Below are 25,740 nucleotides of genomic sequence, written 5' to 3'. Positions count from 1 at the left end.
ATAAGGGGGTGCAAACAAAATACTGGGAGCTTATGATGCAGTAAAATATTACATCTTTCACACAACATGCAAGGGACATCACTAAGGGGAAGCACTCTTATCACCCCCCAATATTCTATTTGTCCTCACCCACTAGATTACTCCCCCATCTTCAAATCTGTACACCTGGGGCAGTAGTACTACCCAACAACAGTACAACGGTTTCATTATAGCTATGTTTCCTTGGTGAGGCTCTAACTAAAGAAAAGTATTTATTGTTGAGTAATGACCAACCCACGACCTGCATTTCTGGCAAATATTAGAAGTGATGAGAGTTAGCCAGTGCCTTTTTGGAGTACAAACATAGGTAGTAACATATTTTTGCTTGATCAGCTTGTTATGTGTGTTAATATATACTTATAAATACATATTTATCTTCGATTACAGAAAACCATTGCTGGTCGTTGATCTCTATGTAAAGTTCACCAGACAAATCATTTAGGCATCTGAGGAAGTGGCCAGCTGGGCTTTAAGCCTGAGCAGTATGTATGTATTTGTAAAGCGAAAACGTAGCTGGGGAGCACTGTTGGACTGTACCCCATGAGGAGACAGAGTGCTGGAAACAAAAGAAGATGACGTATGTTATTCAGAATAACAACTCTGAAGAACACATTTTTATTTACTATATTTACAATTGCATTTATATTTATAGATAAAGGAATGTTTAGGGATTTGTCCACAATAACACATTTGTCATGTGCGGAGGCTGGGATCCAAACTTAGGGCCCAGATTCCAGTCAGAAGCAGGGGCGTAGCTGGGTCAGTAGGAATTGAGGGGCGTGAGCTTCAGATTTCCCAACAATCACGCTGACATATAATATTAAAATACTTTTGACAAGCAGGCGCATGAGAAGGACTTAAGGGGCAGCGGAAAGGAAGAGGAATGCTAATTGGTATCAATGCTAAGTGAGAAAAGCACAATATTTTGTAAAATTAACAACATTTTTTAGGACTTTCAGAAAAGGGATGAGAGAGAATGTGTGCCTGTTTTCGTCAGTGTGTCCATGCAAAACTCGCAAGGGAAATCCGGCAGGCACCTTATTGTACCTGATTGAAAGCACCTGTACCCAACTATTCACCAGAAAATACAATTATTAAGGGGGTGTAACACCTCCCTGGTCATAATTCTAGTCACTAGATCATATCTCCAGATATTAGGCGGGAACAAGACTATCAATCAATGGTCCATGATGGTCTGAATCATGCCAGTATAACCACACGAGGCAAGTTTACCTACAATGGCCTTTTTAGGGTCGAGCCTGCGTTGCATGCGCTCGCGCATGCGTTTCGCAGGGAGACACTTTTGTATTTATAAAAGGGCTCGGAGCCCTGTCAACTTCACATCAGTGTTTTTTATTGGTTTGTGGGCTTCCCTAATAAAATCCGCTTGCTTTCATTAGTCAAAGGCACGCATATGGCATGCCTTTTCCGCTGGCTAGCCCTCCCCCAGCGCAGCGACCAAGTACAGAAAACATGCGAGGCTCGCTGTTTTCCATCGGGCTCGTGGACTTTTTTTAATCTAATTTACAAGCCCGATCTCGCTTGGCAGAAGTCGAGCGCTTTACGTATTTGATTTCACTTATTCGGGTTATGTACATAAAAGCATTTTTGCCCGATAGGTGAAAAGTCGGGTTAGGAGTTTACAACGCGATCAGCTCTAACACGAGCAAACGCGAGACCTGATGCATTGTAAATGCTTGTTTAAAGTAGTTTTGTCTAAATACTGCCAATTCAGGGGTAAGTCATGTATTCACTGAAATCACTTTGCAAACTAAGCGCAGTGAATTTAAATAAAAGATAATTAAATGGTCAACTCGGCATGAACTCTGGAAAAATGGGCTAGAATAATAGCACTAGTGAGGAGCTTTCAATGCTAAGATTTTAATTGTGGCTTTCACTACATTACAACTTTCCCAATACCCTTTCGTCTAATCGTGTTTCGCATTAGACTTTGGATTTCCATTGGATTTCATATGAAACTTTCCTCCATCTCTAAAGCTTTAAGATAGGATGCATTACATCGCACAGGAGAAAAGTGGGGGGTTTTATCTACTTCATTGGCAGTCGAGGCTTCTGTGTACCTCCAAAGAATTTTTTTCAATATTTTCTCTATTGTTGTGCATTAACTACTTTGGATAGTCACAAAAATGTACTAAACGTATATAAAGAGTTCGATGAAATGTTCAATTTGATGCTTACCAGTTCTTGGGTATCTTGCAGTAATGGTAAAAATGTAGCTTCCAAAATGGCAACCTGGTCCTTACTTAGCTTTTGCCATAGAGTAATCAGTAAAATTACTAGTTGTGTGGCACTTTTCAACTTTGTGAATGCCTGAAACAGCTTGTCTCGATTTTCCTCTGCAGCATCTGCTAGAGCAATTATCTGCAAAAAATACATATTTCTGTTACAATGCAATCTTCACACCTTTAATGCAAAAATTACAGTAAATGAAACCGAACAGCTCAGTGTTTCCTCAACAAATGAGACAGCAAGAACAAGAAAGAGTATTTTCTAAAGCAAGTGTTTAAAAACTGCAGCATTAATGATTGCGGTCCCACTTCATGAAAAAATTATCAGACGTAAGAATCCTATGCTTCTTCGGTTTTTGAAAGTTTACACTAGTTTTTTAATTCACAACACTCTCAGGAACTCTCGGAAACCTATGCAAATTGTACCTTTCCAGGAATAAGCGTGTTCCTTAAATCGTTTGATGTAGGTTGCATTTTCTCACATTTCTGCCTTCTTTTTAGGCTTTAGCTGTCTCGCTGGACATTGCACACCATATTGATGCATAATACAAATACAAGTCTCATATACATAAATAGAAGAACGTTTGGACAGCTGGCTTTACCCATTGGTTTATTTAAAGGTCATTGACATTTTGCTTCTCCTAACCACAGAAAACATCATGAGGCAATGGGTCATCCCAAATTACCCATTGGCTTAGTTCACTTTGACTGACTGCACAAAGCCTGTGGACATTGTTCAAATGTTCAGAGCCTGCATACCCTCACGGGTGACAAGCAGCACTCTACCATTCCACCTTACATTACGTTCACATTCACCTAAACCAGTTCCTTACTCAGCAGTGACAACATTGGTTTAAAGTGTACTTTTTTATTTTATTATCCTTATATGACCCTAAATAGTGGTTATTCAGTTTTTCTGTACATGAGGCACCAGGCGATGGTGATTTATTTTGTATAATTGTTAAAGTCATTCCTATAAAGTGTTTAAATAACATTGGAGCGTTGTAGCTGTTTGTGATGTGGGTGTTTCGTTGGTTAATAATATATTCGTGTCCCCTTTACAAATAATATTACACAAATGCATTACTCAACTGCAAGCTTTGTTGCTAAAAATACATTACTCGTAAAATAGCCACATAACTGATTTTCTTTTTTTAATTCAACATTTTCATTATAAGCATTTAACGTCCAGGTTTAGCTGGTGGCCTATTTTCTTTCCATTTGCGTACCATATGCCTGCAATAAAAAAATAAACAAAATAATGATCACTGCATTAGCTAGACAAGGCCAGACCTCATGGCTTTGGCGGTGAATTGTGTTTGTGTTATTGAAAAATGATGATGTTATGTGCACTTGCAGAACATGAAATGCACACTTTCGCCAGAATTGTTTAGGTCACTTTACGTATGCATTTGGAGTGGCATAATGCATTGCAAGGGTAGCTGAAATCTTGCGAAAAAAACAACTTGGAATTCCGATGGACCAGTTAACTTCAGTGACAGGGCCAAACGGAATCAAAGTCACCAAGCTGTTCTCAGGTCCCTTAACTGTTTACTTTATCCCCAATATGTAAGAATAAGGACCTGACAAAGTTTTGAGGATCGGTTACTCAGCCACAAATGTGATGGATATCCCTTCTGCTAGATTAAAAGTGCAGTGTATCCAATGGAACTTGTAATACAGTGTATGTTAAATCTGTCACATGTGTGACTGAGTAACCCATCTGCTGAAATATATATCAGGCACTAAGTGCTACATATAAAAATAAACTGTTTCTGTTTTTCTATCAGCACTACATTTTGTACTTTGGGTGGATTACTAAAGTTCAGACTAATATTTCATGGGTGTCATCCTTAGGTTTAGTATGGGCAGATCCTTACTTGAGTTTCTGGATGTCCCCTCAACCAAATTGCACATCCTATTAATCTAAAAGGTATGCATTTACATAGTGTAAGGTTAACTTGAAAAACTGGCATGGACCTGGCGATCCTCACCATACAGTGGACTCCTATTTTATAGGTGATTTAATGGGGCTGATGTATAAAGGGGTTTACACTTGAAAAATACTAAGGCTGTGCAAATGCTCAGGCTAGCATTAGGCTGCAGTAGTGCGCTCTAATTTGTGAATGTCGTGTTGAATTTAAAATGCTGGACACCAGATCAAGTAGGTTCAGAATTGTCAAAAAGACAATATGGTCTACAGAAGAGGTTTTCTGTTTGAGCGCCATCAAGCTGTAGTGGGGCAAAAAGCAATCACCCATGATCACAGGCATTATCATGTGAATGAAGGCAAGGCCACATATGCAATCACTGTATAATTTTAGCAAAGCTAAACAATAATGCATCATTTGGAGTTGATCAGCAAGCAGTGGCTAATTCAAGTGCATCTCTAAGAGGTGAAAGTGCTCCAGCCAGCCTCGCCTGCATACCTCAACCTACTGATGTACTTATCACCATCCTGCTGCTACAAGACATATTTGTTTACTACCAATTCAAGTTTTCCTGTGTTGATCAGAGCCAACATACATCTATTTTGTGATTTACTGCTGAAATTACTATGCTGGAAAATATTAATGTTAAAGAAATATTAAAGAACAAGTTACTTACCTTCGGTAACACATTATCTGGTAGAGACTACATATCTACAGATTCCTTACTGTAGAATTCCCCGGCATCAGCTTGGAATCCGGAACTTTTGCTGATTAATACCCTTGCACGTGCCTTCGGGTGGCGTCGCTGGAATCCACGTGGGTCGTCGGCATCGTTGGAACGGTTTGTGATGTCAAGTTCGCCTATAAAGGCACCACCCAGGTGCACGTACATCAGTTCCTTTTCCACAAACTTCCACACCAGAAGTGCAGAGGCACAAAACGAACCAAAAATTTGCCTGTGTATAAACCAGGGCCCTGAAAGGGACAATCCCAGACCCTATTTGACTTGTCTGCAAAGCAGGGAGGCATGGGTGGCTGTAAGGCATCTGCAGCTAGATAGGGTCTCTATCAGATAATGCGTTACCGAAGTTAAGTAACTTGTTCATCTGATAGAGACTTCTAGCTGCAGATTCCTTACCTTAGAATAGATACCCAAGCCATAACCTCCTGGCGGTGGCTGCGGACAGATCTTTTTATTTCTACACTAGAAAGTCCTGTAGGGCAGAACGGGCAAAGTGTCTGTCTCTACGTACCTGATTGTCCAGGCAGTAATGTCTTGCAAACGTTTGCAATGAGGCCCACGTTGCTGCCTGACAGACATCCAGGGCTGGAACACCTCATGCTAGTGCAGTGGTAACAGCCTTGCTCCTGGTAGAATCAGCCCTTAAGCCCTCAGGAAGCTGCTCCTTCAGCAGTGAGTAGCAGATATTAAAGCAGAGAATGACCCAGCGTGAAATGGTTAGTTTCTGCACTGCCCGTCCCTTTTTTGCTCCCATGTACCCCACAAGGAGTTGGTTATCCACCTGGAACTCTTTGTGCGGTCAAGATAGAATGACAACACGCTTTTTGGGTCCAGTTAGTCGCTCCTCTTCTTTAGAGGGATGTGGTGGGCAGGGTGATGTTCTGACCCAGATGAAATGGGGTCACCACCTTGGGGAGGAAAGAGGCACGGGTTCTGAGTACCACCTCGTCTGGAAACATGGTGAGATACAGCAGCTTGGATGAAAGAGCCTGCATCTCACTCACCCTCCTGGCAGATGTTATTGCCATTCAAATGGATGTTCTGATAGTGAGCAGCCGGAGGGGACAGTTGTTCAGTGCTCAAAGGGAGCACACATGAGAAAAGTAAGGACTAGTCCCACTGAGGCATGACAAAGGACGTAGAGGAAACATTTGTACAAGCCCTTAAGAAATCTATTTACAATTGGGGATTTGAATAATGAAGGCTGATCAGGCAGCTGAAGGAACGCCGATAAGACAGAAAGATAGCCTTTGAGAGTGCCCAAGGCAGAACCCTGTTGGGCAAGAAATAAGATAAAGAGAAGGATCTCAGAAAGAGAGGCAGAAAAAGGATCAATAGATCTTGCTGTACAATAATATACAAAGCACTTCCAACGGCAGGCATATACCGTCTTAGTGGAGGGATGCCTAGCTGCAAGAATACCTTTACAGACTTCAGGGGGAAGGTAGAAAGCCGTCAATTGTCGCCACACATGAAGGCGGAGAGTTGATAGGTTCGGATGGAGAACTTTCCCTGCTGCTGTGACAGAAGATCTTCCTAAAGAGGCAGCCTGATCGGAAGACTGATCCTTATTTTCAGAAAGCTTGGGATACCAGACTCTCCTTGCAGCGTCCGGAGCCACCAGGATTACTTGGGCCCGATCGTTCTTGATCTTCTTGAAAACTCTAGGCAGACGTAGTATGGGTGGAAAGGCGTACAGGAGGCCTGAACTCCACTTGCAAAGAAAACTATTTCCGAGCGATTGCTGCCTTGGAAACTGCAACACTCAATACTGCTGACATTGCGCATTCTCTGTCGAGGCAAACAGATCTAACCAAGGCTCTCCCCACTGCTTAAAGAGTCCTTGTGCCACCTCCGGATGGAGACACCACTCGTGATCCACTAGGCATCGACGGCTGAGTTTGTCTGCCCAGGCATTCAGAGAACCTGCCAGGTGTTTAACCACCAGAGTTATGCCCTGTTGTTCCAGCCATGTCCAGAAACGTAGGGCCTCTTGACAAATGGTCCAGGACCCCACACCACCCTGCCTGTAGTTCCACATTGTGATGGTGTTGTCCATGAACACCTGTACCATCTTCCATTTTACAACAAGAAAAAATGCTTTCAATGCCAGTCAGATCATCCGGAGCTCCAATAAGTTGACAGAGTTCAGATTCCGCCGGAGACTAGAGGCCTCTGATCTCCACCTCTCCCAGATGGCCGCCCCATCCCAGAAGTGATGCATTTGTAACTATGGTGAGATCTGGTTGGGGAAGGGAGAGGCGTCTGCCTCTGACCTAATCGCAGTTCACTAACGACCACTGCAGATCTTTTGCAGTTCCCTCCAAGATCTGAACCGTGTCAGTAAGATTCCCCTGATGCTGTGCCTATTGGAACTTTAGGTCCCACTGGAGAGCCTTCATATGCCATCTGGCATATTTGACTAACAGGATGCAGCAGGCCATGAGGCTCAGAGTCTGTCTCACTGAAATCCAGGATAGAGGCCGAAACATTGGTATCACAACCTGAATATCCTGGACTCGCTGCTCAGGAGGATAAGCCCGAAACTGCACTGTGTCCAGAACAGCTCCAATAAAAGGGAGCTTCTGAGAGGGAGTCAGGTGTGACTTCGGCACGTTTATAGTGAACCCCAGTGAATGCAGAAGATTTGCCATAGTCTGAAGGTGGGTGACGACAGCCTGGAGCAAAGGAGCTTTCAACAGCCAGTTGTCGAGGTAGGGGAAGACTGAAACGCCTAAACTACGCAGATAAGCTGCTACCACCCCGTCACTTTGGTGAACACAAGAGTGGCACTGCTGAGGACAAAAGGGAGCACGGTAAACTGAAAATGCTTGTGGCCTACCTTGAACTGCAAGTAGCGCCTGTGGGCAGGCAGGATGGGGATGTGGAAATACGCATACCATCCAGTCTCCACGATCTAGAGCAGATAAAACCTGAGCCAGATTGAGCATCCTGAATTTCTCCTTTCTGAGAAAGAGATTGACGTCCCGCAAATCTAGAATAGGGCAAAGTCCCTTGTTCTTTTTGGGAATCAGAAAGTAGGGGGAATAACAACCACTGCCTACTTCTGACATCTGGACCCTTTCTATAGCTCCTTTGGCCAAGAGAGCCTTCACTTTCTCACAGAGCAAAACTAAATGATCCTCCATCAGCTGCTCTTTCAATGGAGGCATAGAGGAAGCCGTCCTTTCAATGGAGGCATAGAGAGAGGGCCCAAATAGCCCTTCTGTATGATCTGCAAGACCCATTTGTCCAATGTTATGGACCGTCAGTGAGGGAGATGAAATTGAATCCTCCCTCCAACTGGAAATATGTGGTCTTGCAGAGGCTTGGGTGCTGTGGAGGGGGGCCGGGTGTTGGTCGACCTCTGGCCAGATCCTCTGGGTCTGAAGGTACCACAAACTCGTCCTTGCACAGCATGCTGACCTGACAGCAGATGGTACCGCACCCCTTCAGAAGCCTCAAAAGGGCCGAAATGCAGACTGTTGGTGAGGAGCCGCTGAGAGGCCCAAGGACCTGGCTGTAGCCCGAGAATCCTTGGAACACTCCTCATCAAAAACGCGAAACCCATCGAAGGGCATGCCCATAAGGTTTGACTGGACAGCCCCGAAAAGTCAGAAGTACGAAGCAAGGCATGGCGGCGAAGGGCCAACGTTGATTAAATTGTTCTGCCCAGCAGGTTGGTTGTGTCCAAAACACACCTAATTGTAAACTTGGCTGCATCTCTCCAATCTTTGACTGTTTGTGGGAGAGTGTCCAGTACGCCCTACGGGACCTGAGGCAGCACCAGCACCACCGTATCCCATAAAGTATGGGAAAAATGGCCCAATAGGCATGAGGTGTTTATGGACCTCAGTGCCAGGCTGGAGGAAGAAAACATCTTCTTCCCAAGTTGGTCCAGCCTCTTGGATTCCCTATCTGGGGGAGCAGAAGGAAAGGCACCGTGGGAAGTGGAGGCTTTGACCACCAAGCTCTCTGGGGTGGGATGTTGGGTGAGGAAGCTAGGATCATTTGGAGCTGGGCGATGGCGGCGGTCAACTGTCCTAATTACAGGTGCCCCTGTGCTGGGTCTGGACCATGTCCCCAGCAGGACATCAGTGAGGGTTTTGTTAAGGGGTAACATTGGTTCTGATGGGCTAACCCCCAGATGAAACACCTCTGCCAGGAGGTTAGTCCTGACTGGCACCATAGGCATTTCTAGGTCGAAGACCTCAGCTGCCCTACGTACCACCATAGCATAAAATGCTCCCTCCTCCCCCGGATGGAGGTGAGAGCATGCCAGTATCTGGAGAAATGTCCAGTCCACTGTCTTCCCCTAATTCCTTATACCAGTCCATCTGCTCCAATCCAAACCCAAAAGGGTCATGAGACCCCTCTCTGTTCCTCACCTATGCGTGGCTGATCATAATAAGACTCAGGCAATGATCTGGCCCCTGATGGAGCCATTAGCGTTGGAATCGGTGTCGTACAATGCCGTTCCAGCTCCTGATCATCAGGTATGAGGATGAGGCTTGCACCACCGGTGGGCATCAGTGGCGTGGGGAGCGTCAACATCAGGAATGACAGCAGAGGAGGCCAACTGTGTGGACTCAGCATCATTCTGGAACTGATATCCGATCCAAGAGACCCCCACCGGCGCCAAGGCCGAAGCCATCGGCGTGGCACCTGTTGGGGTCTCTGCTGATCCCGTGGGGCCCGAAGGCACATACGAATATGAGATGCATGGCCTCATAAAACTCCTTGAGGTAAGCGGGGGTCACTCCGGTTCACAGGAAACGGGGAGGGGTGCTCAAAGACAGCACTAGCATCAGCTCAGCCGAACCGTGCTTGGAACGTTGACATTCCTAACTTGCCTTGTCAGCCGACGGGTGAGGTGAAGTCGAAGTCTGCTTGGACTTCTTCTTCTTGTGCCTCTTCCCCGAGTGCCAAGAGGATCTCGAGTGAGAAGAAGAGGACTTGGGACTACTGGAGCGTGCACGCGACAGCCTCCTCCACTGGAACCAGGACTTCCGAGGAGTCACGCCCACCGACAGAGACTGCCGGGCTTCAGGGACCGCTCTCTCAAAGCTTTCGGAGCCATGGCCCAGCAGTTGGAACACCACTTTGAGTTGTTGTCTCGGTCCAGACACCAGAGACATACCTTATGGGGGTTTGTCACTGACATAGCGCAGTAGCTGCGCACACGGCTAGAACCCTATCTTGCAGATTACTTCCTACACAGACTACCAAAATATCTTCGGCAAAAAGGTTGAAAAAGGCCTGTCAAAAATGACAGAGGATAGCTCAATTCCGGATCTGCTCTAACCAGCATGGAAGGAAAAGAAATTACATATGCGTGCCTGGGTGGTGCCTTTATAGGCAACCCTGATGACATGAATGGCTTCAACGACACAAACGACAACATGGATCTGAACAACGCCACCTGGCGGCACTCGCAAGGGTATTGCTCAGCAAAAGTTCCGGATTACAAGATGACAACGGGGAATTCTAAGGTAAGGAATCTGCAGCTAGAAGTCTTTATCAGATAGAGGCTGTCAGACTCAAACAGCTTTAATACCCTCCTTTAATCCCCTCCTCAGGCAAACTGTGACACATTTTACTCAAGCCCAAACGCGCAAAGCATTTTCCCTTTCCCCGAAGGGAACAAACTTGACTAAGACCTCTTTCATAGCAGGAGTTGTGCCGATCTCCTAATAGACACCATTCATCACATCAACCCTTGAGGCCCTCAACCTCCAAACATTTTGGTGGTCATTATGACTTTGGCAGTCTTCCTTGAAGACTGCCAAGTACGCGAGCGCCAGAAGACCGCCAGTGCTGCGGTCTTCCGCCCACCATATTACAGGTACTGCTGGAATTCCACCACACTTTGGGCAGAAATCCAGCAGTAGTTGTGCTGGTGGGTGGAGGCACTGGGGCGGTTCCACTACCGGCTTCGCCAGAAGGACACCACCCGCCATATTATTAGCAATAATACGACCTGCCGGTGTCCTGGTGGCGTGGCGCTGCCGGAGGTGGAAGCACCTATTCCCTGCAGGACGACCTCCTCACCAGAAACAGTAAGTTGATTGTTCAACAGGGGTGGGAGGATGGGAGGGTGGGGGGTGTTGCGTGTGCGTGTTTGAGTGTGTGTGCTGTCAGTGTGTGTTCATCAATGTGTGTATGCGTAGTTGTATGCATGTCTGAATGTAGAAGTGAGTGCATGTATGCATGTGTGTGTGTATGCGTGTATAAGGGTTGTGAAAATTTGTGTTTGTTTGCATGTGAGTATGTGTTTGGATGGGTGTGAGTATGCGAGGTTGAATGCGTGTATGAGTACTGAGGTGAATGCGAGTATGGATCCGTGTGAGTGAATGCGTGTATGTAAGTGTGTGTGAATGAGTGTATGCATGGTGCGTGTGGGTGTCTGTGTGCATGTGCATGTATGTGGGGAGGGGGGTGGAGAAGGGGGTTGTTGTGTCGGGTGGGAGGGTGCTGTGTCTGAAAGCAGGGGGGGGTTAGTGCTTGTTGGGGGTGGGGGGCTCGTCTACCGGTGACAGGGAAGATATTCCCTGTCACCGGTAGCCTTTCCACCAGAGTTTTCGTGGCGGTGCTACCACCACGGAAACCCTGGTGGAAAGGTGGGTCCTAATACCACCAGCGGTCTTCTGTGGACCGCTGGGTCGGAGATGCACATCTCTGGCCCAGCAGCTCCGACCACCCTGTCACTATGAGTGAAGATGTGGCGGGTTGGTAGAGGCCAACCCGCCACACTCATGTGGTGGTCTTCACTGCCAGCCTGTTGGTGGTGAAACCACCACCTTTGCCCTGGTGGTCGGGAGACCTGATCCCCTTTATCTGGACCTACTAATTCCTTTGGAGACGGCTAGAAGTCACTTTTCCCTTGTGGACATGACTTGGTAACCAGCAACCTGGAACTACTCTCCAGGAATTTGGAGAGATCATAATGTCATCACCTTCAAGATCATCCTTAGGGCCTGCACAAAAAACACAAACATAATGTACAGCAGCACGTACAGACAGTGGAAAAAACAATCTATCCACAAACTTAACGCTCTCTTCAAATAAAATATAACATGCTATCGCTACCTTCTTCAACAGCCTTTCCTCTTGTCTGGACAACCAAAACCATTGAAGACCTTGGGGAAGACTAACCTCAAGGCATGGATGACACAGAACAATTACAAGATTAAGAAAATACATCTGCGTGATACAATGCAACTGGAGAAAACTGTGGGAGGTTGGAGACAAAAATCTACTACATCATTATAACAAAGGCTACAAAGCAGCAGTCAGAACTACAAAAACAACCCTATTCCACATGCATAAAGGATGCAGAATGCCCATCAAGAGAACTATGCCAGATTCTACAAATAACAACTCAGAAACAGCACCTTATCAAGCCTTTGTGACAAAACCTCCAAAGAGCTTATCTGAAATATTGAACTAGGGTCATCTCAAGAAAAAAACAATTTACATTTCACTTCCAAACAACAAGACCACCACAGAGATAGACACTATAAGTCGTTCTTCAAATCAATTCCAAAAACCTTACAAGGCAAACAGGCCCTCAGTTGGGTCATCAGATACTGTCCCTGCCAAAAAATGATCTTTAAAGATAGTCTGCTGGAGAAGTAGTTAGATATTTGCTACAAAAACACCTACAACAAGGATCCTTCTCATCTAAGTTGAAGACCTTCTACAAGAAACCACTTCTCTAAAAGAAGAATCATGATCCATTCCACACAGTAAACTAAGAACAATTTAAAATAGTCTAATATCAGGTAAACTGATTGAAACAGTAGTCTTTTTCGAATGTATGTCAGAACCACGCCTGCCGGAACAACGCATGCCTGAACAACAAGGTCGGAACAACAACCTCGTTGTTACCACTAATGCCTTTACCACGAATGCCTTTTAACAACGATTTTTTGTTGTAAAGGCATTCCTGGTAAAGGCATTAGTGATAGGCATGCATTGTTCCAGCATGGGCCCCCCCTGGTCCCCACCCCTAAAAATTACCGTGACCACCCCACCCCCCTAAAACCACACCAACCCCCCACCCTTGCCCCTAAAACTACCCTAACCCCCCACCTCCTCCCTACAATTACTCCAACCCCCACCCTACCCCCAAAACCACCCCAACCCCACCCCATCCCTTAATCCTAGAGTACCCCAACACACCCCTAAAACCACCCCAACCCCTAAAACTACTCCGAGCCCCCCACCCTGCCCCTAAACCTAAACCCCCTCAACCCCCGCCCCTAAAATTACCCGACCCTCAACCCACCCTTAAAACCTAAAACCACCCCAACCGCCACCCCTAAAACAACCCCAACCCCCACCCCATCCTTAAAACCTAAACTACCCCAACCCCCTCCCCTGAAACCACCCCAATCCCCACCTCTAAAACAACCCCAACCCCCATCCCATCCCTAAAACCTAAACTATCCCAACCCCTGCCCCAAAAACTAAAAATGCCCCGACCCCAGCCCCTAAAACTAAAACCCCACCCCACCACCCCTAAAACTAAAAATACCCCGACATCCCACCCGGCCCCTAAAACTAAAACCCCAACCCCCCCACCCTGCCCCTAAAACTAAAAATACCCCGACCCCCCACCCCAGCCCTTCTTACCTGACCCGACCCCCCACCCCCACCCCTGCCCCTAAAACTAAAACCCCAACCCCCGCCCCACTTACCTGACTCGTCGCGTCGTCCTCCTCAGCCGACTCCCTTGTTTGTGCCTTAACCACGCATGTGCGTTGTTCAGCACATGCGTGGTTAAAGCACAAAACAACGAAGTCGTGGTTAAGGAAAGCGTAGTTCTGCTTTTGTTGCCCGCAACTTCGTTGTTCTGGAGTCAGCCTTCAGGGTGTTTCCTGTCTTTTTCCTACTCTCTAACTTTACTGAAGAAAATAACCTAAAGTCAGATCAACACTATGGATGAAAATCAGAGGCACAGATTTAGCTATTACATTCAGAGTGGATGTCCTTTAACTTCATGTTGACAAGAATGGTGTAGCTGACAACTACTACTTGACTTAACAGCAACAATTACCACTGCCCACTACCAAGTGCTACTATTCAGACTGCAAGATCTCACATATCCGACATCACTCTAAGATGTATTATTGCCTGCTACCTCAAAGGCGGAGAATGCCTGGTATTCCTGCCACCTTTTACATCAGCACCTCACAGCCTACAGGGATCCATCATATCTCCTCTTCTAGTCTAATCCCCTTGATGGATCTGAATAACTCTGTCAACATGATATGCTACAATTATGCGGATGACACACAAATCATCCTAATATTAGGCAATCCAAAAGAGCACCACGTGTCAAGCCTTAATGACTGTCTCTGCACCACTCATGAGTGGATAATGATTAGGCAACCACAACTCAACACCATAAAAATGGAGATAAGGACATATGGACGTTAGTACATACATCAATCTACCACCATACAGGCCAAATACATTGATACCCAATCAGCCACAACAAGAGAAGTGAGGAACCTAGGGGTGAGCATGTAATCAGGCTGTCCCTTGTCTCAACGTCAACATTCATTAGAAACACTTTTTACACAATGAAAACATTGAGACATATCTTCCACAACTTGGATACCAACAAAAGCTATCATCACACTTGTGTTCTGCAATGTAGACTATGTCAACAGCATTTAATCAGGGACCCTGTATTTTCCTATATGTAAACTAAAATTAATCCAGACCGCTGCAGCTAGACGACTCATCCACTTACACTTCAAGAAAGTCATGGCACCAGTTTTGCAAGCCCTTCATTGGCTACTTAAAGTTAGGTGATCAATGTGCAAAGCACACTGTATCGCACATGCAGTGTCCAAAGAGAAAAGGATTATCATATGCACAAGTGAATTTAAAAAAATAAGCACAAAGCACAGGATTCCAAGTTCGAGATTAGGACTACAGATCATTATATCCCACTATGAAAAGAAATCCATAGGAGGTTCCGCATTCTCAGTTCAAGTGGCGATTATCTGGAACTCCTTGCCAAGCAAAATATGAAATGTATAAAGTGGCACATGACATTCAGAGGAGAGGTGAAAACCTGGCTGTTTCTGAGATGAACCTTAGAATAGTGATCCGACCTGGTGCTACCAACAACCAACCAACAGAATACACACAGCCCTCAGCTATCAACACCCCCAGGGGACCTGCCAACAACATGATCACAGAAAGAGATAACACATCTATATAAGATGCACCTTGTCTTCCTTCTACAACAGTTCACCTCTATCTATTATGCAATCATGATATTACCCATGAGTGATATGTAATCAAGCAATCACCAATAAGAGAGGTAGGCAATTAATAAAAGATCTGCTACACATTGGTAGGCACAAAATAACTAAAACAGTCAGCATCTGCATGTCCTGAATACCCACATATTGTGATCATTACTTATAGATTACTTATAGTGCAAATCTATAAGTAATGCAATCATATAATAGCAATCATATACATAACTTAGTCTATCCAGGCAGATCTCCATTTCTCACCATGTTCTGTACAGATACCCCCCAGCCCCCAAGATCCATAAGTCTTCAGAACAGGGAACTACTCTGCCAGGGTCAGCATATCCATTTGGATTCATGATATAAAGAAATTCTAAAGATAATAATAAGATCGGAAGAGCTGATCACAGATGCCAGCAGACTACTAATTATAAACTGCATGTTTATCCTTAGACTATCAGGTTGCAAGCACAGAACCCCAAAACAAGACAGAGCACACCTGTCAGGTCGCTCACGCCTGACATGAACATTCTTCCCAAGTAGCTCAGAACAAACATAGTGCAGTTCCAAACATAAAGCATGCACAGGGTAGCGTACCACTCTATGGGTAAGAGCTTCAGAGACCCACAGAGGAATAGAAAGCGGTACATAAATGTTTCAATACAGCAGATACTCATCTCACTTCTTAAGAAGCTAAATGCAGACCCGAAGACTTCGGCAAACTACAATTTCTCTCTTTCCTTAACAAGAGATCTTTGAAAAGGGGGTGACAAGAAACCTCCAAGACTAGATGGAGATCAACCATATTTTAACAACCTAAATCCGGATTTAGAGTGGAAGGGGAATCAAAACAGACAAAACAAGCATGAGTGGAACTCGTCTAATTGGATCACGATAATTAAACAGCCATCATACTCTGTGACCTATGCTATGTGTCCCTACCTGATTGGTCACATCCCCCGTTCCTCTGCCTTTCTTCTCACCAAACACTCTCGATCTTGTGCTTTGAAGTAGCAGAAAGATTACCAGCAATACACCCCGAAACAAATAATAAGTAACAGTTCATTTCGTTTATGCTATTTTCGGTAGAAATGTGAGAGGTACTGATTAAATAGTAAGAAGCATTTGGACTGGTTCTGAAGGATGGGGAAAGTGTCTAATTTAAAAGTGTATTAAGTGAAAGGGTGGGGTCTGACCACTGTTATAATTTGACACTCCACCTAAAACTGTGCAACCTATATTTAACAGGCACATTTATCCAAATGACAAATGTGTAGTGACAATGAAGTCAAAAGGCCAGTATTAAATTGACCAGCATACAAAATTAAAATTGTGTGAAAAACAATTAAAATGTGAAAATCTGCCCAATAATGCCAACCACAATTTCCAAGTTCAATAAAATGAGTTACATACATTGAGCTGGGAAAGAACAACATTGCTACACTTCAAAACTGCAAATGTGTGTCTGTACACGAATCAAAAATACAACTGAGAGAGAGTAGTTTAAATAACATATATTAAAATGAAATGCTCATATCAATGCTTAACGATGTTGCATAGAAAATGACAATAATAGTGATTTTGCTTAAACGTGCATTTGAATTATGACTATAATGTGTGTGGCTACCAATGTATATGCGAACTAATAACTCATTAATACAATCACTAATGCTATGGTTAATCAAGTTATATTAACGATTATGATATTGCATTATACTGAAAATCTCATAGGCCTTAAGTTAGCGTAAGCTGTGGGTTTTAGCTGCCTGGCTCTCGTATTAAAAGCATTTTTCTGTTTTTCAGCGTGCTGACTCGCAAAGGGCCATGACCCTGCAAAAATGTTACTTTTCTTCAACTTAATGTATCAGTACAATTCTGTTCTCATCCGCATGCTTGCTGCTTTAGTATGAGTTTATACACAAAGTTGAAACAAATGTAGATTAATGTAATGTACAAGGACGTTTAAACCATGGACAAAGGAACTCATGACCGGAGAGAACGTGCCAAGCTGTGAAGTAACCTCCGGATGTGCCACCTCCGAAAACGCCAATTATGAAGACCAATCAAAGTGTTATGAATTATCGTGGGGTGACAATTAGAATTACCTAATGTATAATTTGATAGGTTAAAGATAGTGGGGTATAGCAAATGTCCAATAGAATTTTGGGGGAAGGTATTATGAAAAAGGGATGAAAACCCATGTCACAGAAGGGTCAGGAGAACTAGGTAGGGAATGCTATTGATTTTATCCAGAAACTGTCACTCTGTTTGGTGACTTTGAGACTTATTAAATCATCCTCACCCATAGACTGCCCTATACACTTCTCCTCCTTATGAGGGAAGTGTCCCCTGTCCTTTAGACAAAGTTTAGACTGATGGCGTTTTGAGTGATGTCCTGAAGACGAAGACTGATCCTGAGTGCTGACCTAATCCTTGGAGGGTAATTATGACAATGCAATTGGTAATTTGTCTGTTTGCTTTTCCTTTCTAGGTACCAACTGCTCATTTTGATAGAGACCATAGTTAGATGTTTTCTGAATTGGTGTTCTAAATTGTTTTTGCATGAAGCCCAACATGCTGATGCTAATTAGTGGTTAGGACAGGAGTTCACTTCAACTGACGCAAATAGACAAATGACTGACGTTACGCTATGCTGAACTGAGACATTCACTGTATTCTGATCTATGTTCACGCCGTGCTATGTTCTTATGTTTGTGATTCTTGCATTAATGAAATCTTATCACAGTTGCCATATCGTGACTATGCTCTTATGCTTCCTGGTATTGAGATTAACTCTTCTGCTTGTAGATTGTAATCAATAGGGAATAAAATTCATAAAATTCTATCAAGGGTGTGGTTATTCATGGCTGAAAGGCCATGGTTGCGCCGACAATTTGATTAATGTCTTTATCTAAAGTAAAGTGCATTGTGGTGGTAAATATTGATGACATTATTGATATATTGCTTGACATATTGATCAGTTATCTCGTCCTACGGTGTCTCACCACTGGGTCACAAGATTCATTGGCCTAAAACGAGTCCTAATGTGTATAAATTAACATAGAAGGATGCGTTATCACAACTATTATTAAATACTCCAATTCTTTGTGGTCTCTTGGTCACTCCGCCATACAGTGTCTGTGACCTTCTGTCAGAGGCTCTTTTAGATCCACAATGTTTAAGGGGGGGGCATATTTAAAATCCTTTCCAATCAGATAAACCTTCACAAACAGATGAATGCCCCGCAGCCCCACTGAAGCCTTACTCATTTGAGGTGATAAACCTGGCTGATAAACAGCCAGTTGCAGCCTGTCTCCCTTTCCCTGGGGACACTAGGTGGTAAAGGGAAAATAGAAGAGGAAGGCACTCCTTCACTTTTGCACTGAAGACACTAGCAAGGCCTTCTCGTCTATATTTCCTCTCCACTGAAGAGGAGTGGGAAACTGCGGAGTGGGGGAGTCAAGCACATGCAAGAAAAAGATGTTAAAAATTAGTTTGGCCAAAATTGAAAAAGGGAAAAGGAGGCCAAAGAGACATAATAGCATGAAAGTGAAGAACCTTCTAATGCTAGTAGCTGGAATCCGTGTCACATCACATAGTGAAAAGGCAAGGGCGCCCCTGGGGAAAAAATTATATATAAAGCCTCTAGAGTCTGGTAGCCTGAGCCAATGTACACCATCACGCTGGCTGCTGCCATGAACCTCTAGTTATGTTTTAGGTCAGACCATCTATTTATGACGTTTGCTTCACATATACACTATTTCTGTCAGCATATATTTTGGATTGTAAGAAGCCATTGCATTTGGTGCAGGTAGCTCGTTTAGCTCTATATGCCACCCTTTTGGACCTAAACTGGTGAACGTTGGCACTGTGAACGGTATTACCAGAAAGTGTTGCTTGTTTGGAGTCAGCACAATTAGCAATATCACTATATTTCTGCTTTTGCCCAAGGGCCGAAAAGGCCTAAACAGGACTAAAATGTGCTCGCCATGTGAGCTGAGATGGACTCCTTGAAAAGGAAATAACCCTCCAAAATAGGATATATTCATTTACCATTTGACAGCGTTAAGCTCTGAAAATAAACTGGAATAAGTCTGTCTAAGGTGTCACTTTTCAGGAATCTCATTCTGATAAATCAATTGACCTAATCGTGCACCTTCTGAATAGGAATGGGTGAATGCAGAGGGATATAGGAGGACGCACACTATGACAAATCCCTGTTGGGGGGCATGGATCTAATCTCTTCAAGCCTATGTATTATGCAATGAACATCTAAATGTCGCCTATGAAGTTCAGACTTTGAGAGGGCATTAGCTAGGACGTTTCTGAATGGTCCGAGGCTTGTAAAGGAAAACCTATCTGGAAATCTTAAGTGTTTACTTCGGGTAAAACCGTAAATGAGCAGGTCCTCAGCAATTTTCTTACAGTCAGCTGCAGCCAGGGCCTCATAAATCCAAGGCTGGTTTACCTCGGACCACTCTCGACAGGGGGCCGCACATCAGCTCACAGCAATAGATGAGTAGATTACCAGTTTGAGAAATATGCACCCATTACTACCATGCAATTTGTGAGTACTTCTGAAGCTCAGTGGGAGCTAAAGTCGAGGATCTTCGACTGTAAGTAACACCTAATAAAAATAATCACTAAATTAAACATCCTTCGGGTGAGGCCACGCATTCTGTCTTCATCTGAAACGAGCAGATTTAACGAAAGATATTTCTTTACCATAAATCTTCTTTTAAAGATTTTTTTTAATTGAAGAGTGCACACGTATTCAAAAATAAATAAACAGTACCCTGTTCTATAAATCAGTGACCGCTGAACTTTCCTGCCTTTGCTTTGCAATTTTATTTCTCACCTCCTTAACCACAATAACTAATTAGTCCGCCTAAAATGCAGTAATGTGAAAACTCTAATTAACGATAATGTGCATCCCTCTGTACGATCTCAACTGAAATGGACAATTTAAGGATTACAAACGATGTTCAAACTTACTGTAAAAGCTTGTCAGTTTTATTCCCAGCCTCAGTGGCTTTCAGTTACATGTACCCAGTGCCCAGAGAGAAATTGGCTAAGATCGTTGAGTCATTTTGTCACGAAAGCTCGTCACTACTTAACAATCCCTCTCTCCCACCCTTGTACATAATTTGAGCCATCATAGCAATATGCCCATAAAGAAAAATGAGTTGAGCATTCTCATTAAGAATGTTAATTCTACCCAACGAAATCTATTTTTTAATTAATATTTGTTTATTAGTTTATATTTACCACCAAAGAAATCAGGGACAATCACCACAGCATTAAATGACATGCTGTCGCATGCGGTTTGGGTGTTCCCCTTCCTATTTGCGAGTCGCATTGCGATGTAGAATTGCTTTGTGACCGCGTTCAATTCGCAGTTACCACAAGTGTCACACTGGTGGTAACCCATTCGCAAAAGGGAAGGGGTCCCCATGGGACCCCTTCCCCTTTGTGAACGGCCTTGAAAACATTTTTTCAGAGCAGGCAGTGGTCCTATGGACCACTGCCTGCTCTGAAAAAATGAAACTGAAACGTTTCAGTTTTCATTTTGTAATGCATCTCGTTTTCCTTTAAGGAAAACCGGCTGCATTACAAAAAAATAAAAAACTGCTTTATTTAAAAAGCAGTCACAGACATGGTGGTCTGCTGTCTCCAGCAGGCCACCATCCCTTTGAGTGCTGCGACTCGCAAGGGGGTCGCAAATTGTGACCCACCTCATTAATATTAATGAGGTGGGCCTTTGCGACCCCCTTGCGACTCGCAGATGGTGTCAGGGACACCATCCTGCATCCGGCATTGCGAGTCGCAATTTGCGAGTCGCAATGCCGGAGTTTACTACATCTGGCCCATAGTGTGAGAAAAAAAAATACTCTGTCTAGGGATAGAGAAAGTATTGAGTGGGAGGAATGAAGGAGCGTGGCTGGTAGTAGAGGGGAGGGAGGGGACGGGGGTGGAACTCAAAAGCGACTACCGGCGTCTCATCATGTGTGCAGGAACATGTATCGTGAGTCAACACAGTCGGCATGGAGAACAGAGGTCGTTCTTAGCTTTTACATTCAGTAAAACAGTCTCCCAGCATTCTCCCCCACAGCAAATAATTCAGTGTGATCGTAACCACTGAATAGTGTGGGCCTCTGCACGAGTCCATGTCAGCAACTCACAAAGCCACTGCTTAAGGTCCGGGGGGAGCTGGTGATTTCCACGACATAGCCACTCTACGCCTAAACAATACAAAGGCTAGATCCATGAATCTGTGGGGATATGCATTGCCCTTTTGGTGGGGATGAAGACCCAATAAGCATGAAGCAGGTGTGGACAGAAGGGTATGTGTAGTCAATTCCATTACAATTTCAGTTACCTTGTGCCAAGTGGGTTGTAATATCGGGCAATCCCACACCATGTGATAAAATCCCACTAATGTCAATGTACAGCCGGGGCTCCCAGGAGAGAACAGGGGAAAGATGCGTTTGATACAATGGGGGTTCAAATAAGTCTGATGGACATAATTAAATTGTGTGAACTAGGGTTTCGGGACACTGCCTTCACTAACTGGAGCACTTTAATCCACTCTGAATACGATAACGGTTGTGGTAACATCACATCCCATTTATTGCATGCAGTAGCTAGGAGACTTGGTGTGGCCAAGGCTGTGTGCGGAGTAGTGCTAGCGTGTCATGTGCCCCCAGCCAGCAGTATAGCATGTAATACCAGCGACGTGAGATGTTCCATGGCCGCAGCTTTCCAGGAATTTTGCAGTCCATGCTGTAATGCGTAATAGGTGAGAAATTGTTCAGGTGCGATGGGGAATGTGTTGGTAATGTCTTGGAACGTCATAAGGTCACCCTCTAAGAATAAATCCTCATCTGTGACTCCTGCAGCTTTACATATATCTTGGAAAGTAGCTCGAAGTGCCCCCTTCAGTTTAGGTAAGTCCCATACAGGGATTTCTGATGAAAATGGGAGGCAGGGGTACTTAAAATGAACAACGCGGCGCCAACATGTGTTGGCCGCCTTCATCTGGTGCAAAACATGCCGGCAGAGTCTGACAGCCAGGTATAAACACTAACACTACCCAGCAGTGCTTGCACTGGAGGCAGTTCCAGGAAGTTAGCTGAGCACAACCAGGCTAATTGGCACTGCAATTGTGCAGCAGCATAATAGAGCTCAAAGTTGGGGGCCCCCATCTCGCAATCTGACAGTGGTATCTGAAGTTTGGACAGGGCCACTCGTCGGCTGCCATCACTCCAGATGAGCTCAAGCAGGAGGCAATTAAGCAACCGAAAGAAGGCACGCAGAATCACTGTGAGCAGTGCTGCAAAAAAGTATAACAATCTGGGCAATATCAGCATCTTGGACACAGCAACACGGCCCAATGGTGACAAAGGCAATGATTGCCAAAAGGGGAGGGAACGGCGAATACTGGCAACTACTTTATCATGGTTGTCTTGCCTTCTCTGAGGTTCCCCACAGTGTGATAAATAGGAACACCCAGGTACTTAAAAAAGTCATAAATCCATTGGAGGCATATGTCAGCCACAACATCCCTGCATGATGGGGGATGCAGTGCCAGAGGGAAAATAAATTATTTGGGTCAATTCACTTGTAGCCTCGAAGTTTCTCCAAACAATGACAGGAGTGGCATAAGATCAGAAAGTTCGTTCTTGACATCATGGAGATAAACTAGGGCATTGTCAGAGTACAGTGAAATTCTGCGATGTGAGCCTAATTCAGGAACACCCCAGGTTCCCCCATGATCTCGCAGCTGGCAAGCAAGAGGCTCCATGGCCAGTGCAAAAGTAAGCGGTGACAAGGGACACCCCTGGCGGGTTTCTCTCGTCATAGCAAAACTTTCCAAAATCACCTGGCCAGTCCTTACCCTAGCCACTGGGTCCGTATACAGGGTGCAGATCCAACCCAGAAACTAAGGCCCGAATCCCAAAGCTGTGAGCGTTGAGAAAAGGAAGTCCCATCCCATGGTGTCAAAGGCTTTCTCAATGTCTAGTGACACAGCCACCTGATCAAGAGCATCTGGAGGGGTGTTGTGAATGAGTCGCAGAAGACGTCTTATATTAAGGAATGTGCTACGGCATGGTGTGAAGTCCGATTGATCGGCATGGACTAACATATGAATGATGGGGAGTCGGCGACCAAAACCTTATCCAATAATTTACAGTCAAGATTCAGTAGGGAAAGGGGGTGACACGACTTGACATCTGTGGGGTCCCGACCCGGTAAGGGTAAGACTATTATCAGGGCTTCACAAGGTGAGTCTGGTAAGCGGTCCCGAGCATGTGCTTCCTGGAGCATCACAGAAAGGCACTGCGTGAATGTGGTAGAAAAGGCAGCATTATACTTGATCGGCAGACAGTTCACACCTGGGGTTTTACTGCGGGCAATCTGGGTTATGGCCAAGCAAATCTCATCGACTTAGAGGGGCTCCTCGAAGGCATCCCGTTGGGGGATAGAGAGTTTTGGAAGAGATGTCCCAGATAAAAACTCAAAAACACAGTCATGGTTTGGGGAAGCAGGCTGCGTATACTATTCCTGATAGTAGGCACGAAACGCCTCATTAATGGCTGGTTGAGAAGTGGCTATAGTACCATCAGCAAGATGAAGTGCCACAATAGGAGCACCATGCTGCTCCTCTGAAGAAGCCAAGCAAGTAATTTATCCGAGCAGTCCCCATGGGCCTGCTGCTTGGGCATCAGCTTTTGAAAATCATTGCAGCTCAAGGAGGAGTCCGTGTCATTGCGACGCTTGCGCAGCTGGCAAAGTCGGTACGGCGATTCTATTCGGGTCACGACCGGAGTCTCCAGTAGCCTCAAATCACGTTCAAGGGCAGTAAGATCCTCAGTTAGTTGGCATTGGATACCCCAAGAGGATCCCATACAATGTCCATGGACCACAATCTTGTGGGTATCCCATTCCAGGGCACGGGATGAGGCAGAACCAGCATTCGCTTCAAAATAACTAGTAAGACATTGTGACAAAGCATCACAAAAAGGAGGATCCGAGAGCAACTCAGTTTGGAGTCGCCAAGTAGGTATGGCGGGGTGTTGTTTGCCCATATCAGGGTTAACAGCAAAGGGCAGTAATCAGATAGAGATCCAGAGAGATATTGCGATTGGGCTATTAAATGGCCAATCTGATCAGTACATAGAAAGAGATCAATCCAACTGTGTAAGTCAGGAATCACCGAGTAGAACGAGTACTCACGGTTCGGTTGAATGGTTCATGCCCCATAAGTCATGTAAGTGCATACGTGTACGCCAATCAGTAAAGTGGCAGGTTATGCGGGTACATGTGGCTGTGGATAATGGGGAATAGGAGCGATCAAGCCGCAATTCTGGGATGCAGTTAAAGTCTCCCCCCCCATAATGCAGGATGCAGCAGCTGCTGGCAGAGTGCTGGTGAGAGAACGTCAAGGAATCTAGCCTGATTAGAGATAGTGGCATATATTCCCATCAGGCTGAGGGGGGCACCATCCAAAAGCTCCTCCAGAATAACATAGAGGCCATCCCTGTCTACTCTTTGAGCGCTCAAAGCAAAGGGGACTCCAGGGGCTATCAAAACAAGTAGCCCCCACCCATGCGTATGCAAACGTAGAAGTACCATACACTTGTCCACACCACCTCGCACAAAGACGGTCCAACTCAGAAGCTGTGAGGTATGTTTCCTGAAGCATGCACATGTTGTCACTCTGTGATGTTTGGTTGGAGTGGCCATGTCCCGCAAGTTCCATGTCATAAGGGTAGTAGTTATAGTTGGTAACCTACATGCAAAAGGGGAGTGTAGAAGAGCAAATCCCGCCCAACCCCCCCCCAAGCCCCCCCATCCATCAAGAAAGAACCCTTACAGGTTAGCAGTGGTATAATCGTATGGCATGTGTAATAACAGCTGTGTACCCAACAATAAAGTCCAGAGCAAAACAAGACACTCAAACTAATAGCAATCCCATACACCAACAACCCACCCCAGGACAGTAACCCCATTAGGGGTTGTCCAGTGAACATTAACGATAACACAACCACAGAAAAAGAAAAGATATGCAAAAGAACCAGTCTGAGTAGGGGTATTGGTAGGACGTGGCATAAGAACAGGAATTAGGGCTCATCTCATGGGCCCATAACCATATAGGGGAGGCAACATATAGCCAAGCACTTCAAGTGCTTGTGTGTCTGAGCTCCGGTAGCATGGGGAGGCACAAGAGAACTGCAGTAGCATGAAAATTAGTCAAATAAGGTCATCAGCAGATTGGGGTGTGAACAGGGGGGAGTCCAGCACTGCATGTGGAGGAAGCCTCAGAATTACAAATTTCAGAGCTAGATTCAGCAGGAGAGTCAGCTCGCAGGACAGCAAAGGAATTGGCCTGATGGAGCGCTACCGTTTTAACTGCATGCGCCTGTTCTGAGGCCACCTGTTCTTGGTTAGCCCACATGTGCAGCGGCCTGCGCCAGCGGCGTCTGGGTTGAGGTGTCACC

General features: G+C 45.0%; 1 protein-coding gene across 4 annotated transcripts in view; it reads right to left on the bottom strand.

Moving 5' to 3' along the window:
- BBS9 (Bardet-Biedl syndrome 9) overlaps positions 1-25,740 on the bottom strand; it is a 1,749,160-nt gene that overhangs the window by 503,802 nt on the left and 1,219,618 nt on the right. For all 4 annotated transcript variants that reach the window (XM_069215484.1, XM_069215483.1, XM_069215485.1 and 1 more), the window contains one exon: positions 2,239-2,421. In XM_069215484.1, the coding sequence (XP_069071585.1) occupies positions 2,239-2,421 (183 nt within the window). The remainder of the gene's footprint in view (positions 1-2,238; positions 2,422-25,740) is intronic.

The sequence above is a fragment of the Pleurodeles waltl genome, chromosome 2_1 (assembly GCF_031143425.1).
Source record: "Pleurodeles waltl isolate 20211129_DDA chromosome 2_1, aPleWal1.hap1.20221129, whole genome shotgun sequence".
Lineage (NCBI taxonomy): Eukaryota > Metazoa > Chordata > Amphibia > Caudata > Salamandridae > Pleurodeles > Pleurodeles waltl.
The sequence above is the reverse complement of the archived record's forward strand: the minus strand, read 5'-3'. Positions and strand labels throughout refer to the sequence as shown.